Below are 26,691 nucleotides of genomic sequence, written 5' to 3'. Positions count from 1 at the left end.
GCACCATGAGAACACGTTATCTAAACATTAGAAGAATCTAAATATAACCAGTGTTTAAAAGAGCCCATTTTCTATCAACGTAATCAAACTGTTATTAAAATTTATCAGTACAAAAATAGCTTCACAAACTGCTAATGTATATGTCTTTTCTGAACTCTCGAAAATATGACAACAATTATTTATCTATATTGTACCATATTTGAGGATCAAAAAATTGTAATGAACAAAATGAAAACTTTTAGTTTTCAGTATTACATTGTGACAGCACTGGAATACTATAAAATCAACTATTTCCAAGATAATTTTCCGTGGCTTTAAATCTTTTTTAAAAAATCTATTATTATTTATTTTAAAAAAAAAGTAAATTCTAGAATTCTAGACAGCTGATGCTACGAAGCAAACAAGAATTCCCTGGAAAGAGAACAAAACCTTCCCTCTTACGTATATGCCAGCCTATTAGAATATAGCTACTTTACTTGATATATAGCTAATCTAAGATTGGTTTCAAAGGATGTTCAAGTGTATACCTGCTCAATCTCAAAAGACATTATCATTTAGGTTAAAAAATGTTTTTAGAAAGAAATAGCAATTTAGATAAAATTTAATAACATTTCCCCCCAAAAAATCAGTAAACATTTCATCCTCATGATCTCCCTTTTTTACACGTCTCTAAACTTTAAAAATAAGTACACTAAAACAGTATTAATTCACTGAAGCTTATTCAATAAGAATGTTTTTGCATAGTTTATGACAAGGATATAATACAGTACTATAGCACTTGACTAAGGAGTATTGAGCAGCTCATACATTTAAAATTTAGTTCAGCTGTATAGCTAAAAATCAAAGAAAGTAGTAAATGATTCAAGGTAATCTATAACACCACTGAATCAGGTATGATATAAAAAGTTGTAATAGCTTAGTAAATAAGTTTTTCAAAAGTTCAAAAGTAATTTTAGAAAAGTATTTGTGAATTTGCTTTAAGAATAACACAGTGGAGGAGGAGTAGATGAGGGCAGAGATGAAACAAGACTGGCCATTTTTTCATAACTGTTGAAGGCAGGTGACATGTTTATAGGAGTTCATTATAGTATTTTCTCTCTGATGTATGCTTGAAATTTTTTATAATAAAAAGTTATAAATACTAAAAATGTTCTAAATCTTGCTTATTTCTCTAAAGCTAAGTAACTTTTTAAGAAAGACTTAAAGAACAAACTAACCACATTACTAAAACTTTCAGTGCTAAACGAAAAGTAGGACCTTCTTTTGACATGTTAATTAACAAATTCATGAGGTTTAGTCAAAAATTTGAATTTTAAGAAAAGAACAAATGGCTTGCTAAGTAGCTATTACTACAGTCAACTCTTAACTAATCTGACTGACTAGATCACTGTTCCCTATATCCCATCTTTTTTTTTTTTTTTTAGCACATAGACATTCTAGTGATTTTGCTCCTTATTTAGCAGTAAAATGGAATCAACTAAAACAGAAATACTGGCAAAAAATTTTTTTGCTATTCATTCTTTTCTGCTAAAACACATATTGGAGAAGGAAGACAATATAGTCTAAATAAGCATTAAAAACTTAAGATTTTATAGCACTTTGGGAGGCTGAGGCGGGTGGATCATGAGGTCAGGAGATTGAGACCATCCTGGCTAACAGGGTGAAACCCCGTTTCTACTAAAAACACAAAAATTAGCTGAGCATGCTGGCGCGCGCCTGTAGTCCCACCTACTCGGGAGGCTGAGGCAGGAGAATGGCGTGAACCCAGGAGGCGGAGCTTGCAGTGAGCCAAGATTGAGCCACTGCACTCCAGCCTGGGCAACAGAGTGGGACTCTGTCTCTAAATAAATAAATAAGATTTTAATTGTGTTCCTTTGTGATGGGAAAAAATAATACTGTACCCAGTTTAAAAACTTGTGAGTTTTAGATTTCAATAAAATTTATTTCAATAATCTGTTTCTAATCATAAAACACGGATCTTATTTCCATATAGGTCTCCTAGGATAGGAACAGTTACTAACTTCCTGACACAACAGTGTGCTTGTGTTGGGTATTTGCCTAATGTACTGTAACTGACAGTGCATACCAGAATCAAAGAGCTGAGTTGTAGACTCACAGTTGTTACTAATGAACTAAGTGACTTACGCAACTCACCTAACCTCTGGGATTTAGTCTTCCACATGCCAAAGGCACACACTTTCAAACTTTGACATTTTACAATATAGTCAGCACACACACATATATGTACAGTACTGAAACAGTTTCTACCCTCAATATGAGTTTTACTGTAATGTTTTTCTCTTTGGTTTCATTATATGTCATTTTTCAGAAAGCCACAAATGGCCTATTAAATTGATACCAAACAACCATAGTTTGGAAAATCATGGATTATATCATCTCTGAGGTTTCTTCTAGCTCTGATATTCTGGGATTCTAGCATTAACTTAAAATACTCAATGTTCTATACCTCAGGTGGAAATCTTGTTTTTCAGTCAAGTAACTAGCTAAATACTGATTAATACTGATTAATGTAAAATCAAAACAAGTTCAGAGAATGTCTTAAAAAATCCTGTGAAGTATTTTTCAATAAGAACTACAAGATTATGTAATACCTTTCACATAATTAAAAACTTAAATTGACCTGTTAAATTTTATATTCAGAACTCTGTCAAGTATCTCCATGACTCATCTATAAATTCCAGTAGTCAAAGCAGCTATGTACTTCAAGTCAAAGTAACTCTTGTTAGACTCTTGAGAACAGAGAAAAACCGTAGAGAAGACCAATTCCAGGTAGTAACTCCAAATACTAAGGATTAACAAAATCGTAGACATTTAGAAAATTTTAGGTGCATAAAGTAAACTAGAAATAGCTTTTACAAATGTTAAATACAGAATTTCTTATTTCTAAATGCTACAGTATTCCACACAGATGGCTCAATTTAAGTGTTAGCCAAAGAAATCAAGTATATAATTATGTTCAGTGAAGTTTTAAGTCTGTTTATTAAATGGATATGTTAAATATAATTTAATAGGAAGAAAATTTTTCCTTTCCTCAACATAGTAAAATATTTTTTAAAATTGCATACTAATATGATTATTTAATTGTAACTGCATATTTTAAAAGACTATGTAATGTCAACGTATTATTCAGATAGAAAGAACTAAAATTTTTCATGTGTTCAGTCATCTTTATCACTATAAACAGAAAATATCGTTATACCACAACAATAAATCTATAACTCCACAATATATCTACTGTTTTATGTAAAATTATTAGCACTGTTAGCAACAAATTAGAATAGCCTCACAGTTTTCCTCTGTTCATCCCTAAACAAACCTTTTTTGTTTTTTATTGACAAGGTCTTACTCTGTCACTCAGGCTGCAACACAGTGGCACAATCGTAGCTCACTGCAGCCTTGGATTCCCAGGCTCAAGTGATCCTCCTGCCTCAGCCTCCCAAGTAGCTAAGACTACAGGTGTGTGCACCAACATGCCTGGCCTAAGTTTTTACATATTTTTAGAGACAGGGGTCTCACTATGTTGCCCAGGCTGATCTTGAACTCCTGTCCTCAGGTGATCCTCCTACCTCAGCTTCCCAAAGTGCTGGGATTACAGGCATATGCCACTGCACCTGGCCATTCCTTAAAAAACCTTAACTAATTTTTTCTTCTTCCTCAGCCTGACAATGAGGTCTCCCAAAGTTAGCCTCTACTATATTTAATCCTATGCCCTTAATATTCAACAAATTTCAATCGAAATAAAAATTCTCATGAGAAAGAGGGTTGAAGAGTATCTCACTTCACTTCAATTTTGCTTAATATGCCAAAGGATTTTTTAAAAATTGGTCCCCAAAAGAAATGTTCAATGAAGGAAAATGTTTTCCTAATTTTAACTAAAACTAACCTAGTGAAAAGTTTCCAAAGAAGGATAAAAAATTAACTTTAAAACAGATGACTGATAGGTACTTGTTTTACATTTGCAAGATTGCAATTGCACAGACCTCCTTACATCCTAAATACACCAAGTATGGCCAATAATGAATGTAACTGGTTTGGAACACATTTAGGATAAACAGTATGTTTTCAGAGAAACAGATTCTTTTAAAATTCAAAAGCAAGTGAAGACTTATCTCCTGTTAGTTGGTGTGCAAAGATAAATCTGCCATTAACATTAACAAACCCATGCTAAAAGTTATCCCACTGTTTCCTTCTGTGAAATCATGTGGTGAGATCACCTCAAAGACTATGATAAAGCTTAATTTCAGAGTGGAAATCCTACTTAAAAAAAAATTCCAACTTATAACCTTCAAGAACATACACAAAAATAGAAACCAGGTTAATAAAGGAGGCCTTTTAGAGGCTATGTTAAAAGACAGGTAGAAGCAACTTACAAGATTTTATTTCACTGAAAAACAATTTGTACTGTAATTAGCCTAGTGCTCCTTTTTCTACATAAAGGAAATGTTCACTGCAGTCCATCTATGCAACTATAAACTATAAATTAATAAAAAGTTTGTGCATTTCATTTCTGAGGTTAACAGAAGCAGTAAAAAAAAAAAAAAAAAAGTCAAAGTCAACCTAGAATTTTCACTCAAAGCTTGTAACTACAAGGGTTCCTGAAACCAAACATTTCCATATTTACACATTTACTTAATCATAATTGCTGAATTGAATCTGTACCTATGTGAAAATGGCAATGCATTCTGAGTTGGTTCAGCCCTTGGTTCTGAGTTCTGTGTCACATCAGGTGTTCTTTCATCATCTGTCCCGTTGATACTTTCCGGTGTTAAAGGAGACTGAAGATCCCCGCCTGCGGATTCCTTTAAAAAAAGGAGTGAGGGATAAAAAGCAGTTACACTTTTGTTAAAGTACAAAATATCATCTTGAGGTTAAAACTGCCTTGGATGTATGCTTACTGATGAACCAAATTTCAACTGAAATTTGAGTCAAAGACTTAAAAACACAAAACATGGAAATTTTTATTTTTTATTCACGGCAAGCTAGGAGAAAAAGTTTTTTGAAGCTGGGCTACTCACAAGAAAACTCTCTGAAACATACAATTTAGAAATGGAAATATAACACAATTTAGAAACAGTTTTGAATAATTTAAAAATGTTTGGTTTATTTAACTAATTGGTCAGAATAAAAGATATTCAAAGAATTACTATACTTCAGAAGAAAAGATGCACAAAAATGCAAGAAGATGTGATTTTGGTGGAAGAAGTAGATAACGGAAGGGGTACAGGAGAAGAAGTGGATGAGGAGAGGGGGAGGGCAAAGGGGTGAATGAAATTTGCAACACGTTTTATCTGCCCTACTTTTCAATCCCTATAAAGCTACTTAGAAAAGCAAGAAGAAATGCCTCTATAACCTATTATCTATAATGATGTTAGTGCATTTCAACTTATCTTGTCTGGTACTCATAATGGAATTACTTTTCTTTACAAAATTTCCTGTCTTATTTCTACTTTTCATTAAGATTTTCCTTTCAAAGTAAATTTATTTAAATAACATTAAAATTTATGTCATTTTAAATAAATTGAATTTAAAATGAAGCTCAAGCTGACACTTATATCTGCCACCATCAGATTATCCAAATTTGATATTGGAAATCAGAATGAGGAGTCATTTGATAGACCTATTAACTAGGGGAGGTGCTAAAACCAGACTGTTAAAGAGCAGCTTGGTGGACCTCTTATGATCCCTGGGCAAAAAAATGTCACAAATGAAATATCTGTCTATATTTGGGAGAAAAAAATAAGTGTCCAACAGGGAAGTGGTTAGGAATGATCATAATTTGTCAACTTAAAAAAATACAAGATTTCCTCTAACAAAAATAAGACAAATATGAGCAATGTAGCATATAATTTTTAAAAATCAGAATGTAAAACAGTAACTGGGTTATGATATTTATATTCTTCACATTTAGAATGTTACACATGAAGTGCTAGAAAAAATATGTAAATATTAACTGGTGAGACTTTTGTTTTTGAGACTTCTGGTTTTATACTGCTGTATGAATTTTATTTCACATTTAAGTATTTTAACTAATGGTTCCATAATGCTATAAACTATACAAGCTGTTAAAGATCAAAAGGATACTTTCTTAATTCCACATTATCACTTAACTATTTTTCAATTTTCAGTAAAACTTCTAATTTTGACCTTTAATTTCATTTTTATTAAATCTTTCTCCTAAATCAGCTGTTTCCTTTAGCTGACAGTCAATGCACAAATAAAATCTACAGTATAATGTGACAATATAAAAATGTTTTACAACAAAGTCACATCCTATTAAGTGAATAATGGGAATAGCAATCACAAAGTGACTATTTCTAGGTCAGTTATGGACCATATTAATTAGTCAGAAAAAATTTAACCAGCCAGTAAGATATCATAAAATAATCATCTCTGGTATTAACAAATCAGGCTTATTTCTCTCCAAGACAGGCCAAGGCAAACTAAAATAATGAAAGGTTGAATGTGCAACCTGCTAAACAGTTAAAATTGGTGAAGATTCAATTCAGTAGAAATGATAACAGAAACAAATTACCGGCCGGGACGTGGTGCCTCACGCCTGTAATCCTTGGGAGGCCAAGGCAGGCGGATCACCTGAGGTCAGGAGTTCAAGACCAGCCTGGCTGACATGATGAAACCCAATCTCTACAAAAATACAAACAAAATTAGCTGGGCATGATGGCAGGTGCCTGTAGTCCCAGCTATTCGGGAGGCTGAGGTGGGAGAATCGCTTGAACCTGGGAGGTGGAGGTTGCAGCGAGCCGAGATCACTGCACTCCAGCCTGGGCAACAGAGTGAGACTCCATCTCAAAATAAAAAATAAAAATAAAAATAAATTACCTTATTAAACTTAAAGGGCATAACTAGGGTTAGCAATTAAGGATTAACTCAGGGATTTGCTGGAACTGGTTGACAAGAGTGTGCAAAAGTACATTAGGATCAAAAGAGAGAGAGGAAGAGCAGTAGCAGTTTGACTCATGGTTGTTACCATCTTCTGGGATAAATGCTCCGGTCACTTTGAGGGTAATATAAGAGGGAGTAGGGTTTGAGGCATGGAACTTGGGGAGGCTACAAATGTTAATGCTACTAAAGTAGAAAGACTGTTCCCAGGGGCAAGTTAAGAAGGGGAGAAAGAAAGGGATAGAGGTTGTAGCAATTCCAACATCTCAAAGCAGCAAGTTTTTCTTCAGAAAACTTGAATATTAGCTATATTTAAGTAAAGGCATAGTTATTCTAGGTCATTATACCTAAAATAAAAAACAAAAAGCCCACCCAAACCATGGTATTTTATTTTTTTAATTTAACTTTTTATTCTGAACCAATCGAGAACTTGGGTTTTTTTAAAGTCAGTTTTAAAAATATAAAATTAGTATTTACTGATGAGAAACAACAAAAAATTCCAACAGTACACGAGGGCACAAAAGGAAAATGAAACCCTCTTTCCCTCCAACTACCGCAGAGGTAGCCAAAAGTATTCTGTAAAACCTTCCAGAAATTTTGCATATGCTAAAAATAGTACTTGAAACATGTTTTTTATTTAACATATTCTAAGCATCTATTTCTTTTTTTAATCTAAATTGTGTGTAATTTCCTAAACATCCTACTTCAGTTATTCTTTTTTGGTGTGTGTGTGTGTGTGTGTGTGTGTGTATCCAAAGCTGATAAGAAAAATGAAAAAAAAAAGCAAAAAATAAAATGAAATAAAAACAGATCAAATAATCTTTTCTATTGACTTTATATCCTTGCTTTGAGAAAATAAAACCACTTACATCTCATTTTTTTTCTGAGAAACTCTCCCTATAACTCCCACCAAAACAAATAATCTACAGTAAGAAAAAGGACAGTAACACTGAAGAAATAATTTATTTTTGGAAGAACAAATCTGAGAGAGTATCAAGGAAATCAAAACTAACAGATGCAACCTATTATAAAAAAGGCACCTGAGCACAGATGTGAGATTCAGGAAATGCTTCTTAAGAATTCTCTCTTCCTACCCATTTGTGAAGTGGGTAACTTAAGTGAAAATTAAAATAAAACCCACAACTGAAATTTCGGCTATGAAAGCCAAAAAATGAAAAATATTCTAGAACACATGGAAAAAAATTGACCTTGACCCGCACTCTAGGACAAGCCTTTAGGGTGGTTTCAATGACCTACTGTGTATTGGAAGGATGGGCTGGGGAGGTACACAGCACTGCCATGACCCACTATACCAAATACCACTACCACCTTCCATTTCATGCCAATAAAACCTGAAATTAAATTCCCATTACAGTTTCAACCTTGTTGGCTTAAGGAAAACAAGGCCCTCTCTTTACCATTTAACAAACATTCATGGAAGACTCAGTCCATTCCAGTTTTATACTTAAACAAAGATGAGAACACCACTGTTTTCTCAGCAGAGGGCCTGACTGAAAAACTGGGGAGGAGCTAATAGTCTTGAGATTCCCATGGCAGTGAGAATGGAAAGAAAGAAGACAGCAAAACGATACATAAAGGAAGATGAGGCTGAGCTCTCAAACAAGATCCTCATATCCTCAGTCATACATTTTTCCTATAGTTGGTCACCATCCAGAGCCACCATTTCTGAAATCCATTTTGTGACAACCACAGAAGTTCTTATAATCTGACTTTCTGGATTAATTTATGCTCTTCCTTTGCTATGTAAAGTATATTGGCTGATTGATGCTTAGGGTTAGTGGGTTAATTGTTACTCTGCTTGAATATTTTGCAACCACCAGCTGCACCAAATGCTTACCAAGAGTCAGCTGTATGTGTCCCAAACCTGTTTATGCCAATTCTATTTATATAATTATAAAACTGAATTAAGTACTATGTAAACTACTGATTTTGAATGCAAAACTAGAGTGGTTATTTTAATGAAAGCCAGGCTAAATACTTTGAAATGACTAAAATGTAAATGGCTAAAAAATTAAAATAATACTCACAACTGAATTAGGCATATATAATATTCTACAATATAATATAATATCTAACATAGGAATAGCTTCAGCATCTCCTAGAAAACTTGTTAGAAATGCAAATCCTTGGGTTCCATCTTAGACCTACTAAATCAGACAGTCTGGGAGTGGAGCTCACCGATCTGAGTTTTAGCAAGTCTTTCAGGGAATTCTGATGCAGAATTCTGACACATAGTATTTTTCAAATACATATTGTATAAACATACAATTAAGGCATCTGAATTTTTAAAGATAACTGTTAGTGCCAGACAGTATGTTAAGGCCTTACATCATCATCCTCCCCATTACAACCACATCAGTTGTTAACATTTATTAGGCATTTACTACTATATGCTAAGTACTTTCTAATCCTCGTTTAATTCTCACAATATTCCTATTAAGGACATATTGTTCTCATTCTCATTTTATAGAGGAAGAAAAACAGAGACTTGCCTAAGCTCAGAAAACTATTAAGGGTTGGAGCCCAGTTTCAAATTCAGATTCTAGAACTCCCATTATTAACCATGACCTGACACTGTGTCGTTACCATACTTATTGATGATGATCAATGATTCTATAAGTAATGTAATACTCATGTTATAAATGTATAAACACACTTGTGTTAAACAACCAAGTGTATCACATGGCAACAGAAAAGTAATTTATATCTAGGTTTGTCTGACTCAAACTTTTAACCAGTCTCTTACACCTCCCTCAAATAAAAACAAAAGCTATGACCAACCAAGTTTCTACTACTATCGATTTTCGTGTTTAACCTATTATCAATTACCCCACTTAACCGTTCTTTTGCTAAATTCCAGAGTTACGTTACATTCTTCAGGCAGCATTAATTCAGCAGATGGGGTTAAACCACTGAGAATCAAGCAGGGTAGGCATGGCCAATGGTCATACAATTCAAACTAAAACAGACACATTAGATATTGTCACCCAGGCTGCAGTGCAGTGACGTGATTGTAGCTCAATGCAGCCTCAAACCCCTGGGCTCAAGCAGTCCTCCCACCTTAGCCTCCTGAGTAGCTGGGACTATAGGTGCATACCATGCCTGGCTGATAAATGCTTTTTAAAAAATGATTCTCTCTGGCTTCTGTATATTAAATTGACAATTAGGCTTCAAATGTTTTGATAAGATAAATTAAGATCCAAATATTTTGGCTCTCAAATAGTGATGAACTTATTTCCTTATTCTTTATATTTCATAGTATTTTTCAAATATAAGCATCTTTTATATATTCCTTTAATCAAAGCAGAGGCTTAAAGTCATTCCTTCCACCAAAGAGGAACAAGGTGTTAGCAGCAACTTATAATGGTTCATGACCAATTCAACTAAAATGGAAGTTACGATTAGAGAAACGGGAACTAATTACAATGGCAAAGCTTAATCCATCACAATTTTATTAAAATCCTTTGAGTACTCTTTTACTGAATGTGCTGTTTGTTGGATCTTCTTATAACACTGGAATCACTCACCAGAGGAACTAGAGCTCCCAATATGTATCGCCACTTAATTTTAAATGGGGTTTTATGTTTAAAAGTATCACTACACCTTCGCAGCACTTATAGAAGAGAGATTCAAGAGAAGTTTCAAATGATCATCAAAGTTATTCCAGGTCACTGCATGTACAGACGTATAATGGAGCTTTGGCTTCAACCCAGAGTACACCTTTAGTCTAAGGGAATATGTACTTTAAGCATATTTAACAGAGCTCTCCTTTATTCTTATTAAAAAAAAAAAATCAACTCTCTGTACCAGTAGTTTTCCAAATAGAGCTGGGTGATAGAAGTGGAGAGGGAGATAAAGAATAAATAATTTTCTAAACTGTTCCAATCATTTGGTTAGTTATTAAATTCCAAGGCAATTCCTATTTTCTTCAAGAAAGTTCCATGTAAATCTGCTACTACTGACATTATTCCAGAGAAACATCTGTAACATCTGATTCTTCCTTTCCATAAAAGCTACTGAGTACAGTTCAGAAATAATTACTACAGAGGAGAACAGCCAAAAGCTGAATCCTACTAGTAGGATACAATTAAAATAAAAATTAATTTTAGAAAAGCCTACTATTAAAAAGCTGAAAATAGTGGCATTCTATATTAATCATACAGTAAAACCATTGTATTATAAAAGTACCAAAATGTAACTATTTAATCAACTTTACTTGGAGATATAACTTCCAACTGAAGGAAGATTATGATGGACAAGTAAAAGGTCCTTTGTTAAAAGAAAAAGTAATACTTTTGTAAAACCTATAACCATTGTCTCAGTGCTAAGCATAAAGATGTTCCAGCTGTCAGATTTAAGTATACTTTAAAAGTATGTAAAACAGGCTTGGGCGGTGGCTAACGCCTGTAATCTCAGCATTTTGGGAGGCCAAGGCAGGCGGATCACTTGAGGCCAGGGAGACCAGCCTGGCCAACATGATAAAACACCACCTCTAATAAAATGCAAAAATTAGCCAGGTGTGGTGGTGCACGCCTATAATCCCAGCTACTTGGGAGGCTGAGGCATGAGAATCACTTGAACCTGGGAGGCAGAGGTTGCAGCTACCCGAGATTGTGCCACTGCACTCCGGTCTGGGTAACAGAGCATGACTCTAGCTCAAAAATAAATAAATAAATAATAAAAGTATGTAAAACAAACCCTATTGTTTGTGCATGTGTGCACGCACGTGCATGTATTTTAACTTTATGTATATTATGACATTCTGACATATTTTTTAAAAATTTTCTGGCTGCAAAGAGACTGCTTCTCCCCTTTAGGGCTTGCTAATTCTTAAGGACAGCAAGAGCCCAGTCCAGAGCATGCCTCTGATACGCAAACCAGCCAATCCAGAGCCATACCTCCTCTATCTGATCCATACATCTGATCCAGGAGACAATATTCCTCTAACTTAATCCATCCCAGGGCCAGTTACCAGACAATGAGGGACCACCCCTACAGTTTAGAGCCCCCTGAAATTATTTAACCCAGCCAATCCTAAACTATTTCCCCTCCCCTGCTTTACCTTTCCGATGGAAATTCCAATAAAGCTCTACCTTGGCTTTCCCCTCACTCCTGCTTTCTGTCTCTTGACCACCTTAAGACTTTCCCTGTTTCTAGGACCAGCAAGTATAATAAACTTGTTTTCCTGAACTTTTCCTATGACTCCCCTTGTGGTTACATTTGACTATCACATGATCTTTATGTACTTTTGCTAAGTTACAAGCACATTAAATAATTTGAATTGAATTACTAAACTGAAATTTTGATTAAAAATATTCTCGTAGGCATTGGCATATAGAAAAACCTTTTTCCACCAGCACAAATTAAGTAAAGGGTGCATTTCTCTCTCTCTCTTTTTCTTTTTGAGACAGGGTCTTGCTGTTGCCCAGGCTGGAGCACAGTGGCACAATTATAGCTCACTGCAGCCTCGACCTCCCAGTCAAGTGATCCTCCTACCTCAGCTTCCCAAGTAGCTAAGACCACAGGCTTGCACCACCACACTTGGCTAATTTTTTTTTTTTTTTTTTTTTTTTTTTTTTGTAGAGATGAGGTCTCCCTATGTTGCTCAGGCTTGTCTTGAAATCCCAGGCTCAAGTAATCCTCCCACCTAAGCCTATCAAAGTCCTGGGATTACAGGTGTGAGCCACCACACTAAAGGGTGCATTTCTGTGTGTACTTTGGAGATTTAATTCTGGCATGAAGGATATTGTCTGAAGTGAACAAGGTTCATAATTAAGAATAGAAATGATATACCCACCTGTGAAGGTGTACTGGTAAGTTCCATCTTCTCTTGTGATTTTTCCTTTGCTAGTCGAGCAGCTTCTTTAAATTCCTGAAACTTTTCTGCAAACTGAATGTATAAAGACTACATACATTAACCAAATAAAAATAGGTCACAGTGCCCACTTTTACCTTAGTAAAGTTATTCATTTTCTGAATAACTGACTCTACACAAGCAATATAGCCTCCAAACCAATTATAGCTTCTAATATGAAAATGACAGGAAATGAAACCTAATTCCAAACATTTGTCTGTGCACTATGAAGTATTTTGACAAATCTTATTCAAAACATCATGATATAGCTAAGTTAGACTTCAGAGTCAGCTAGCTTACCTAAAGGACTCCTGGTTGTTCAGAAATAATTTACTAAGACCAAGGTAGGGGAAAGAATCAGTAAACATAAGCGTACTGTGCTATGTTTATCATTGAGAAAACTGAATTTCACAAGTATCCACTTGTAAACATCACAGTATTTAGAAAATGCTTTTAAATTTTACTAAAATATAAACTCTCTTAATACACAATGCATTTTCAGTAATACAAATAGTAATATTTACTATTTTCACTAACTGACATAACTAAAAATTTATTTCCGAAGATTCCTGAATAGCTCATGTACAGCAGCAGAAAGGAATAATACTCAATGGTCTTTAAGATGGATAACAATTTCAAAACAAAAATTATTGTACACGAAATGCTAATTCTTAGGAACTCATAGGAAACTTTTATAAAACATCCTGGCCACAAAGAATATCTATTTATGTTTTGGAAGTGGAAGCTAGTCTATCACTATTATCAGTGAGAATAAGTTAAGACTACATAATAACTACATGTAAAAACCCCAAATCCCTATGCAACTTAAAATATCTGTTAGAGTTGGTAATTAAAACATGAAATTATAGTTCCTTTCTCAAACCCTCATAAATGAACTCTGATTTCATTTCCATCTTGGGAAGAAAAATTTTGGAAGGAAAGGCCTGTGATACTCTAATCCTGGCGAGATGGAGGAGGGTCAAAATTAAAGCCGTGATTATCACAACTTTTCCTTCTTACCTTAAACCTTGTCACTTCTACCTATAATGTGTATCTGAGGAAAGCGAATTTGTGCTACTATACTTCTCCAACTGAACAGAGTATCTCCAAACAGTACAACATCTGAATACAAAGCTACAAGGGTCTCACTCACATTGGTGGAAATGAAATCAAAACAAAACTTCTCTTTATTGTAATCTGAAATAGTATACAAGGTTTTTCTTACACTAGTTTAACATTCCACAATAGTTAATCTTTAAAAGCCTTCTCAACTTCGTAAAAATCTACACTATTGCTAATTTGTATATCCTTAGTTTTCAGCAAAATAAAAAAGTGACAGCTTAGATTTCCCATGATAACAAAATACAACTTAGTAAGCACTCTAACAATCCAAGCATAGCTAGAATTTTGCTCATACCATTCAATCTTAAGAGACCACACTTTTCAACGATGGTACTTTCCCTTATTTTGAGATGTCTTTGTCTAGAATTGCCTTCTCCAAACCCTTATAATGTTTTGACTTACTCATGGCTTTTAACTGATAAAACAAGCTAGAATATTTATGTACTTGCTTTGTTTATGTAAAATATTATAAACGCCTTTGAGCCTCCTACAGTCTGCAAAACACCAAAATTAGTCTACAAGGTAGCCTGAAAAATAAATTATGATTTTGTCATCTTTGGATCAAAACATTCTGAAGAGACTGATCTGAAGCTCTTGGAGCCAAGTTCTGTGAGTATATAAGCTAGAATTGGCTCCAAGAGCTTAAGAGCTGTTTCCCAATATTCAACCTACCCTCAAATACTAGATTTACCACCAGTAAGGCTGGTCAAAAGCATATGCTAACTTTAAAGCAGAAAAAAATTAAAAAAAAAAAAAGCCATTCTCAGAGAAAAGTTCAAACAAGGGAAAAGAGTAGAACTGACAGAAGTTAATAAACTATTCCTTTACTACATTAGCTAGCTGCTCAGTAACTTGAAAGATGTAACGAAGAACTTAATTTACAGACAAAATTACTCAGCCCAAAAAGCATTTAAGGCAAGTTTCAGAAAATAATCCACGATTTAGTTCTTGTATTGTCAAGTTAAGAAATTCAGCAAGATATATTTATAGATTTTTTTTTGCTATAGTCTTTAATAGGCAATAATAAAAAAAAAACACAAAGTTCTAAAAAGGTTCTGAATGATGGCAAAAGTATTAGAATAAACATATAATTTCTCAACAGAACTGTTTATGGAAGGGCAATGTTCAATGGAAACCTGTATCCTAGTTATGCTGAGATACTTTGAATGTAAAACTCTTATTTTACCACAGTTCAAGAAATACATTTAAAGAATAAGATGTGTACAAGAGAAACCAAAATGATAATATTTGTTTGTTGTTGTTGTTTTTTGAGACAGAGTCTTGCTCTGTCACCCAGGCTAGAGTGCAGTGTCACAATCCTGGCTCACTGCAGCCTCTGCCTCCTGGGTTCAAATGACTCTCATGTCTCAGCCTCCCAAGTAGCTGGGATTACAGGTGTGTGCCACCACACCCAGCTAATTTTTTTGTATTTTTAGTAGAAACGGGGTTTTGCCATGTTGACTAGGCTGGTCTTGAACTCCTGGCCTCAAATGATCTGCCCTCCTTGGCCTCTCAAAGTGCTGGGATTAAAGGCATGAGCCACTGTGCCCGGCCTTAATATTTGTTTTAATCATCCTACAGAAAATGATTTATAATCACCAAGGCAAAAGTTAAAATACCCTTAAAATTGAGATTTAAACTATAATTCATATCCAAAAGATAATAAAAACACTTGAAAACAGTGTTAAGAAATGTTTATAATTAGAAGAAAATAAAATAGATTCAATATATATTCATAAAAGTGTAAGATTTCTAAAAAGAACCCAGTTTAAGAATTTGAATACAGAATAATTTCTGTAAACAGCTTAAAATTTAATGTAAATATAAACAGTGTATATCTACAAGAGCCTGATTTCTCTGCACTTGGATAATTTCAACTCTCTAGCCTGAGTTTCAGTATCAGATCCTGCATATACCAAATCATATGTAAAGTATTTAAAATATATGGTTATTCTTTTAACTGAATGCTTCAAACAGAGGTTTTAAGAATAAATCTTTAGGTCTGGCAGGCACAAGCTCTGAAGAGAAAAGTGAGTTTTACTTTTCTCTTTGATCACTTAGTATACTGAGATTGTTTTTTCTTATATATTCTTTTCTGTGTAACATCCACAAGAACCCAAGGTGCTGCTGGTATAAACATTACATGGCTTTTGCTTATTGACAGGAGAACTGTCTTATTTCCAATATTTAGCCTGGTGATGCTTTGCATTTTATTGGCCTTTCTGGTCACATGGTGAGTATTATCTAAAAATTCCTCATGATGTCTATAGTATCTCAGTCTGCACTGCATCAGAGCTCGGAGTATTTCACATCCAGATAAAGCACAATTTCCCCTAAACACAGTAATTTATATGTACCTGCTGTTACATCAAAATGCTGAAATCTATATCACTGTCAGCTTGAGTTTTCACAATTCAAAAGAGCTTGGTATCTGCCTATCTTGTAGACCATCTCCAATTGAGGGTACTAATCTCTGACAAAAATCCATTCTGAAGTGATAATCCCCACCTTTTAATTCCTACCACACAGACAATTAACCACATAAATCCTTCTCAACCAATGGTGACTGTTTTTAATGTGTACATTTTCCAAGTGACAGTAGAATCTAATGATCTCTTGCTTCTTGCTCTGAAGTCACTACTGTTGTTTTGAGAATATTAAATAAATTTCTCCTATATTTTATACTCTCCATTTGGTATTATATATTTAAGATATATGACTTGAAGATGAAGATTTTCATTCAAATTTTATGATTTAACTCACTTTCGAAAGATGATGCTCAGAGGAGAATCCCAATCCATAAACAGTGTTTGCCCGGCTATCAGCCCACTGGCCAAACTTCTGAGATGTTTTAGTAAATGTCATGTTTGGGGTGATGGTACTATTTATTATTGCCTAAAAAATAAAGCAAGTATGAGCAACCAGCAAAAAATCAGCAAACAGGCATTTAAATACAAGACCATTCAGTTACATAAAAGCTTAAGATTATCAATAAGCCACAACGTTAAATACGTAAAGATAGTTACAGAAATAGTTTCTGGCATTATAAGTGATAGTGTGGAAATATGTTAACTAAAATATAAATATGATGACACTCTATCAAAAATTTCAACATTTTACACTCAAATAAGTTTACCTATGATCCAAAAAGTGTCAAAGAGTTTTTAATATGGTCAGTTTTTTCCTTTTGAATGTTTAGAATCAATATTTATTAATTTTGGATGATAATCACTAGAAGAAGGTAGGCCTTAATAGTGGTTTATTTAAAAGTAGGGTACCACCCTCCAAAGAATCTTTCAAAAATGAAAATATGCACAGAAAATATGACACTGATTTTCTTTTTTTTTTTTTTTAGATGGAGTCTTGCTCTGTCGCCCAGGCTGGAGTGCAGTGGCGCGATCTCGGCTAACCGCAAGCTCCAACTCCCGGGTTCACGCCATTCTCCTGCCTCAGCCTCCTGAGTAGCTGGGACTACAGGCGCCCACTACCACGCCCGACTAACTTTTTTGTATTTTTTTTAGTAGAGACGGGGTTTCACCACGTTAGCCAGGATGGTCTCGATCTCCTGATCTCATGATCTGCCCGCCTCGGCCTCCCAAAGTGCTGGGATTACAGGCGTGAGCCACTGCGCCCGGCCGACACTGATTTTCTAAAATCCATAATTAAGTTTTCTTCAAGCTGATTTACCTGAAATACATTATGATACAGAAAAGACTTGCAATCGTTTAGTACTTTTCCCCTTTACTCAAGGAAAAAACAAACCTCTAAATATAGAGGTGTTCCTTGCTAGACTTGGGAGATTGGTTCCAGGACCCCTATGTATACCAAAACCCATGCATACTCAAGTCCCATAGTCAGCACTGCAGAACCTGCATATACGAGGTCAACTCTCTAATACTTGGTTTTCACATCCTACAAATACTGTATTTTTTGATCCATGTATAAGTGAACCTGCATAATTCAAACCAGTGTCATGAGTCAACTGCATACTCATTTCTTTTCTCATAAAGTGGTATAGATTCATGATATTGAGAATTGCTATCATTTTTGTTTCACACATAATTTCTTAGAAAACTAGTATTTTAGCATGTTACTAAATATTAACTTTGGTGATCACCATAATAAATTTCAATTATCATAAAATATTAACTCATTCTCTCTGCTAATACCATAAAAGTGAGGAATCATTTTTTTAGTCTAACGCACTCCAAATTTAAGATTAGAAAGTGATTCCAATAGTAATAGATAGATGTTAACAAATCCATAAGCAGTCATCTACTGAACTCTTAAATGTGGAATGATACATCAAGCATTTTCTGAACTAAATTTGCTTACCATGTGAGCATTTTCTGAACAAAACTAAATTTGTTTACCATGTGAACAACAGTATAAAAGTAAATATTTAAGAGCTATGCAGGTATTGGAGAAGTCATAAAAATGAATGTATGACACCTGTCCTACTAAAAAAAAAAAAACCAGTAAAACAGAGTGGTCCCTTCCTTTCTCTCAGACAGAAGATGTGTCCACTGTTATATGAGAGCCCTTATGCTCAATTAAGTGTTTTTACCTCAGACAAAATTTACATATTCATACTTATACAGTTTCCTTACCCTTCAGTTCAAAAACTGCTTTTCTTAGCATGTCATTTGGGATGTGTAAAATGTGGCTAATAACTGCTCTAACTTGAATGGCATCAAATGAAGTCATCAAATGAAAGACTAAATAGGAAGGAATTTATCAACAAATGGTAAGGAATTTATCAACAAATGGTAAGGAATCATTCGTTTATTCAACTTTAATTGAGTACCTTTTAAATGCCAAGCACAGTTCTAAAAATTTGAGCTACAACAATAAGAGGGGCAATATAATTGGAAATTACGGTCTAGAATAAAAGGAGTCAGTAAACATACAAGTAAATAAATAGCTGACCAATGTAATTTCAGACAGTAGTAAGTACTGTAAAGACCAGGATGTGACAGAGTGAAATGCAAGAAATCAAGACTGGTAGGCACTGCCTTAGATTTGCTGGTCCTGAGGGGGCACATCTGAACTGGGATCTCTGTGTTTTCTAACAGACAAGGGCATTTTATACGTGACCCTAATAACTCAAAAGTGAGTCAACAACAGGTTTTATAGGCATCTAAGAAAACTGACCAATGTGCTGGTAGTTGGTCACTAAGCCCCATCATTTTAACTATTTCAAATTAACTTCTTTCCGCTTTTATGAGTTTTATTTTAATCTCCATTCTGAACCTTTCCTTGTCTCTGTATTACTTGTTCTTTAATGAAGAAAACCTTAAAATGATAGATGATCCCACACTTTTAAAAAGCTTTATTTCTTAGCTTCTTTGAGTAGAATGCATTTAAAAGAAAAATTTTAGTTGTGAAAATAAATATGTCTCTCAACCCTGGAGTTCTAGTCCTTTTAAGGAAAAGAGGTAGAAATGCAGTGTCATTACTACCTCCTGTATGGATCACACAGTGCCCTGATCCTGGTCCTTGACCATGCTGAGGTCTCTGTAGAATAATCAGAAAACCTTAAAGCAAACTTCATATGCACAGTAGAGGCACTAAGTGAGAACAAGTGCACATTTTCTAGGCAGGGCACCTAAGGGGTTTCCAACTCAATCATGAAGAGCAGAAGTCGGGGGTGAGATGGAGAAAACACTTGTTTAGCTGAGTCAAATAAACCACTACTGCTGACTTAAAAAACAACCACTCCTGTAGGAACTGCAGCAGTTAATAGCATCAGTTTAGAAAAGTAATTAGAAAATGGAAAATGTGATAGAAAATATAACTCTGCTACAGAAGATAGATTTTGTTAAAAAAATACAAAAAGCTTTTCCAAAGTCATTTATGATTCTAATAATTACAATCAGCAACGTATATTCAGAAACGGAAAAATGCAAGAGCAACATCTCATATTGCTTCAGTGGGAAGAACACATGAGGATTATGTGTTAATCACTAAAATTCCTTCCTTTAAAATAACTCAAAGTATTTTAATCTGGTGAAAATTAAGTTAGCAAATGAAATCTATTTAATCACTTCCATATGGTTTCTTTTCTTGGACATGGGACTATTCAGTTGACCTTTTCTTGTATACAACATTTAACCCTCCTTTCTAATAAAGGAGGATTGTTATCTTTTTCTGTTACCTCTGTTAACCCTCCTTTCTAATAAAGGAGGCATGTTATCTGTCGTTTGGGCCCAGAAACAAGATTACAGAGAATTCAAGGTTCAAATAAGGGAAAAGAAATAAACACTCTAGAGTCTCAGGTTATAATATCTAGTATCTGTCAAACTTCACTAAATCAGTTACAAAATATGACAAAATTATTCTTCACTAAATAAAGCTTCATGGAAATGAACTATTTCTATTTCTCAAGTCCTTTAAATCCTCCAAGTAAAAATGAAAAAGTCAATTATTCAAGTAAATACATATTAGTTACTTATGTACAAGACACAAAGTGCAAATAGCGCTTAGGGTCTTATAATCTAGTTAACCTAGTTAAGGAGATAAGGAATGAGTACACAGAAAAAACAGACAAAAAGTTTAGCATTAAATTATCTTTTATTCCCCATAAAACACTAGGCAATAATCACCTGATAATAGTATTAACAACAATAGCAGTGAGTGTTTGTATAGTGATTACTATATACACTGTGCTTTTGCCTAAATTTACTTACTTTTCACAACAACCCTATGGTGGAATGATGTAGGTATTTTTATTCATTCCTTTTTACAGATGAGAAAACTGAGGCATACAGGTTTTTTTTCCCCTTAAGAGACAGGGTCTCGCTCTGGATATAATCATAGCTCACTGCAGCTTTGACCTCCTTAGCTCCAGCCCCAGTCTCCTGAGTAGCTAGGACTACAGGCATGCACCAATACACCTAGCTAATTTTTTTTTTTTTTTTTTTGAGATGCGATCTCACTGTGTTACCCAGGCTGGTCTCAAACTCCTGGTCTCAAGTGACCCTCATGCCTTGGCCTCCCAAAGTGCTAGAATTACAGGCACAAACCTCAGTGCCCAGCCCTGCATGCAGAAGCTAAATACTTTGCTCAAGATCAGATGGTGATATGGTTTGACTCTGTGTCCCCATCCAAATCTCACCTTGAATTGTAATCCCCATGTGTCAAGGGTGGAACCCGGTGGAGGTAATTGAATCATGGGGGGCAGTTTCCCCAATGCTGTTCTTGTGATAGTGACTCTCACGAGATCTGATGGTTTTATACGCGTCTGGCATTTCCCCTGCTTGCTCTCATTCTCTCTCCTGCCGCCCTGTGAAGACGTACCTTCTGCCACGATTGTAAGTTTCCTGAGGCTTCCCCAGCCATGTGGAACTGTGAGTCAAGTAAACCTCTTTCCTTTATAAATTACCCAGTCTCAGGTATTTCTTCATAGAAGTATGAGAATGGACTAATATAGATGGCAAGCAGGTAGTAGAAACAAAAATTCAAACCAGTCAGTCTGGCTCTACAGTGTGTGCACTTAACCCCTTCTTCATTTAATTGCTAAAATTCCTGAAAGTGGAAAGGCTTCATGGCTTTAAGAAACTGAAGACCGCATCTTTCTACACACTTCAAACCTAGAATCTTAGAGTCTGATTTTTCTTTGGAATTTCTTTCTCTAAGTGAGTTCCATGAAGTTCATTGATGATTAAAGGATCCCCTCTCCCGGCACGGTAGCTCATGCCTGTAATCCGAGCACTTTGGGAGGCTGAGGCAGACAGATCAAGAGGTCAGGAGTTCAAGACCAGCCTGGCCAACATGGTGAAACCCTGTCTCTACTAAAAATACAAAAATTATCCAGGCATGGTGGCGCACGCCTGTAATCCCAGCTACTGGGGAGGCTGAGGCAAGAAAATCACTTGAACCCAGGAGGCAGAGGTTGCAGTGAGCTGAGCTGTACTCCAGGCTGGGTGACAGAGCAAGACTCCGTCTCAAAAAAAAAAAAAAAAAAAAAAAAGGATCCCCCACCAACTCTTCTGAAGGGCACACTGTCCTCTAAGCACTGATTTAAGTGCTTTGCAGATATTAACTCATTTAATCCTTACAACTACCAGTACTGAGTTGAGAACAATGAGGCTCAGAGAAGTAATCTGCCCAAAGACAAAACACTCAGTAGATGGTGGAGTTGAGATCTGAACCCAGGCAGTCCTTGCTCCTGTTACACTAATTGCCTCTCCTAAAAATAAAATAGGTTTTGTCCTTATACTTCTCTTGAGAGAAGAAATGTCAGCTTTAGTATTGACACTGACAAACTTCATAGGATATAGGGACTTTAAAATGCTACTAGTCTGTAGCAGTATATTTGAAAAGAATTAGAGCTCCTAGAATTCTAGACCATATCTATTCTGTCCACCACTATATTCCTAGTACCTGGCATAATGCCTGACACATAACAGATATGCAATGAACATTAAATAAATGGAATGACCTCAAATTTGTAGAATATTTTGGCATGTAACAATGTAATAAAGTGGTTAGTCATTTAGTGGACAAAACATGTTGCTACGTTAATAATCCATTTCGTTTCTTAAAAGTTTTAAGAACTCAAAAGGAAACATTTTATATTAATGAAGATAAAATGTTCTGAATAAAACTAAAATGTCATACTGAAAAAAGCAAAACCAGCCAAATCATTCAAAGTAAACGTAGCTTACCTTTGAGCCATCTAAACTGATTATCCTATACACATTTCTTGTGCTGTCATAGAAATAAGACACAGTAACTGCATGCTTGCTGGTGGGTACCCAGTTCTTCTTTGTGTTTGGGTCAATTTGGAAGACATGAGCTCGAGTGCTGAAGATAGGTTGTTCCCTGCAGGGCAGAAAAGAAAATGATGGACTGAAAGCAGCCAGTTTTATTTCACTAGACAAGAGAACATGAAAACTGCAAGGATGATTCTGCTTAATCAACAATTTCCACATACCTGAAAGTAAGAGAAACTTTCAAATTTGCATATTCTAAGTATTCAGTCATAAGGTTTCTAAAAACAATTATAGTCAATCCTCATTATTTGAAGAGTCTGTACATATGAATTCACCTACTCACTAAAATTTATCTGTAACCGCCAAATCAATAGTGTGGCACATTCTTAGTCTTTCACAGATACACACAGGGCAGTGCAAAACCATGCATCACCTGACATGGCACATTTCCATCTGAAACTGAACAAAGTGACATTGCCTTCTTGTTTCAGTTCTCATACTACATTTACAAGTGTCCTTTTTATGGTCTATTTAGCACCATGTTTTACACATTTCACACTTTGTTGGTGCTTTGACTGTTTAAAATGGCCCATAAGCATCATGCTGAAGTGTTCCCAGATGCTAGCTGTTCCTAGGTGCAAGAAGGCTGTGATGTGGAGAAAATATGTGTTAGATAAGTTTCACTGAGGCATGAGTTACAGTGCTGTTGGCCATCAGTTCAATGTTAATGCATTAACAATATAATTAAGCAAGGTGTCTTTAAGTAGAAACACACATAAAACATGGTTATGTACTGATTAGTTGACGAAAATGTCCTGAGCAGAGGCTTGTAGGAACGTGACACAGTATTTTTCCCTAAGAGCAATGGTTCAGTACAGTATTTGCTAACTTAGTGTTGCTGGCACCTTCATGGAAGATGTAAATAATGAGAATAAACTATGCTCTGCTAAAATACAAGTATCTTATATTTGACTCTTACAAGGTTAATATTTTTACCCACTTAAAACCACATTTAAAACCCATTTAAACACATTTTACCCATTTAAAACCCAGAATAATCTGGGAATAGGTAAAGAACTTACTGGGAAAACATACATTCACTATAATCGCTACTATACTTAAAAGTCTATGGAAAACAAAATTGCTGAAACCACAAATATCTCTTACTTAGATCAAGCAAGGCCTTAAAGATATAGATTTTTAAAATTACAAAGAACCAAAACTAATAAAAAATACTTATTTAAAATGTCATTACAGAATTCTTTACAGTATGAACAACACGCATAAGATGATCTATATATAACAGAAGCATCGTAATTCAAAAATTTCCAAGTTCTGAGTAAAAATTATCTTGGAAGCAGCATTTATCAAGCTTGTTTTTTTAAAAGCCCAAATAAAACTCATTTATTTCATTTCACTGCACATCTTTCTTTTCTAAAGCAGTTCAAGGTCATAAAGAAAATTTTAATTGGTAATATTTAATATTAAGTAAATTAATTTTAAAATTATGAAGAATTTTAAAATTTCTAAAATTTTAAATTTGAAGAAAGGAAGGGTAAATATGGAGAGGAGAAAAATTAGAAAAACAGCAAGGCAAATCTGAGTCCATGGCAAAATGGCTCTTAAGGTTAATAAAAGGTTAGGTGACTCCTATATCCATTTCAACCCTTAGAGAGTTGGTGTGAAAGTGAGGTACCTTCCCTGTAGGTAACCTGGCTCTTTCCTAGTTTTATTTCTGGAAACCTCCTATACAACTTTTCTTATTAAAGAATCTCTCTTAAAAGAAAGTGATATATTTTGTGCCACTCCCTAAAAAATGAAGTGGAGCCATTACTTCTTGTTTAACTGCCACTATATATGGATTCATTTAATAATTATTAACAATCTGGCAAAACACTGTACCAGGATGATGAACTCTGAATTGGGAATACGTCTTATTCATTCCCTCTTTCCCCATCCTCAACCATTGACTTTCAGTGAGGCTGGTGCTATAAGCTTGGGTTATCTTCCAAAACCCCTGCAACCCCTACTTTTCTTTTTTCACCTTCTAATTAAAGTCTGAGGTAAAAGTATTGTTGGTCAGGCTGAGAGTAGCTAGTTACAAGTCACAGGGACATCTAATCATACACAACTCTATTAAGGCACATAAGGAAGGGAGGTAAGACACTATTCTTTACTAACTCGATTACTTGATTTTTTTGTTGTTTTCATTTGGTAGGGGTTAAATTTCCTAAATTCACCTAAGTAACACAAGTTGGTGATTATAAGAATGTGTTCTAATAAACATATTTTCTAAAATAGTAAATTAGTTATTAAGATAATAACGTTGCTTTTGCAAGCTTTCTACAACCAATCAACAAATCCTTACTCAATGGAAATGCAATGTTTTCAGTATGGTAAAGACTTTCTACATCATATTGAGTCATACATTTAATTAATCCACACAATTTAATTCCTTTCAGAATAAAAATCTTTAAGCTAGCTATTGTATAAGCAAATGCCATTTGAATATCAACTAAATACATAGCTTTCTTTAATTCTCTTCTGAACAGCTGGTTTTTTTAAAGAAAATTATAGTTTAAGATTTCTGTGGTCAAAAGCCTGTACTTCAAAGTCTATATGATAAAGACTAGGGAAATAATTTTCACTACAGATCCAGGGAACAGAATTCCTAGAAGTAATGAGGATGTTACTGCATCTGACAGGGCATACTAATAAATGATTCAAACTTTTATTGAATATCTATTATATGCCAAGATGTAAGGGTCCAGATGGTCCCTGCCCTTGAAAAATTCAGTGTGGTGAGAAAAGATGGATATGTTAAAAACAAAATGCTCTTCACTACGATAGATTCTCTAAAAATAAGTAACTGACAGCTATGATAGAAAACAGATGCCTAAATAGAGTTTGAAACAAAGTGTTGCACAGTGGGAGGAGCGCTAAGTACATTGTGTAGCAAGAACTTTAGTACAGGTAAGTTTGAGTGCCTTTGAAGAATGAGGCTAGAATGAAAAAATAGAGAATGAAAAAAGAGAGAAGACAGTTCATGAGGGTGTCTACTGAAAGCTATTGAGAGATTATAAACACGAAATCGTTTTGCTTTTTTTTTTCTTTCTTTCTTTTTTTAACAGATAGGTTCTCACTATATTGCCCAGGCTGGTCTTGAAGTCTTGGCCTCAAGCAATCCTCCCACCTCAGCTTCCCGAGTCGCTAGGATTACAGGAGTAAGCCACCTAGCTCAGCTCCAGCTTTGCATTTTAGAAAGATAAATCTGGGCCACGTGCGGTGGCTCACACCTGTAATCCCAGTGCTTTGGGAGGCCAAGCTGGGCTGATCACTTGAGCTCACAAGTTCGAGACCAGCTTAGGCAACATGACAAAACCAAAATTAGTCTGGCGTGGTGGTGCACACCTGTAGTCCCAGCTACTTGGGAGGCTGGGGTGGGAGGCAGAGGTTGCAGTAAGCCAAGATCATGCCACTGCACTCCAATTTGGGTGACAGAGCCAGACCTTCTCATATACATGCACAAAATTTGGCAGCAATAAAAAGGAGGTGGGTTGGAGAGAAATACTGGACACAGGGAGACTAGTCAGAACCTTACTAAAGAATCGCAAATATTAACAAAGAGGATAGGAGTTTAGGGAACAGGATGAAGATGTGATAAGGGATTAAAGGTAAATTTAGGAAGTAGGATCAGTAGATAAGTAATAGATTGGATATAGGGCAGTGGTTCTCAAACTGGGGTGGGTTTGTTCCTCGGGACATTTCACAATGTCTGGACACATTTTTGGCTGTCACAATGAGGGAAACTGCTATTGGCATCTAGTGGCTAGCATCCAGGGATGCTGCTAAACATCTACAATGCACAAGATAGCTTTCCGCAACAAAAAATTTTCCAGCTCAAAATGTTAATTGTGCCAAGGTTGAGAACTCCTGATGTATAAGACAAAGAAGGAATCTGAGTCTCCTGGGTTTCTAGTTTGGGTAACTGAAAAGAAGACAGTGCCACTAGCAAGGATGGGACACAGAAAGTAAAGTCTAAGACTGGGGAAGATGAAG

General features: G+C 35.1%; 1 protein-coding gene across 1 annotated transcript in view; it reads right to left on the bottom strand.

Annotated features, from left to right (window-relative positions):
• Positions 1–26,691, bottom strand: part of HOMER1 (homer scaffold protein 1) — a 151,215-nt gene that overhangs the window by 72,125 nt on the left and 52,399 nt on the right. Inside the window, exons 2-5 of the mRNA XM_004058645.5 lie at positions 22,585–22,741; positions 16,679–16,810; positions 12,737–12,829; positions 4,681–4,820 (exon numbers count right to left, since the gene is read on the bottom strand). Of these exons, the coding sequence (XP_004058693.1) occupies positions 4,681–4,820; positions 12,737–12,829; positions 16,679–16,810; positions 22,585–22,741 (522 nt within the window). The remainder of the gene's footprint in view (positions 1–4,680; positions 4,821–12,736; positions 12,830–16,678; positions 16,811–22,584; positions 22,742–26,691) is intronic.

Source organism: Gorilla gorilla, chromosome 19 (assembly GCF_029281585.2).
Source record: "Gorilla gorilla gorilla isolate KB3781 chromosome 19, NHGRI_mGorGor1-v2.1_pri, whole genome shotgun sequence".
NCBI lineage: Eukaryota > Metazoa > Chordata > Mammalia > Primates > Hominidae > Gorilla > Gorilla gorilla.
This window is presented reverse-complemented; position numbering and strand designations above follow the sequence as displayed.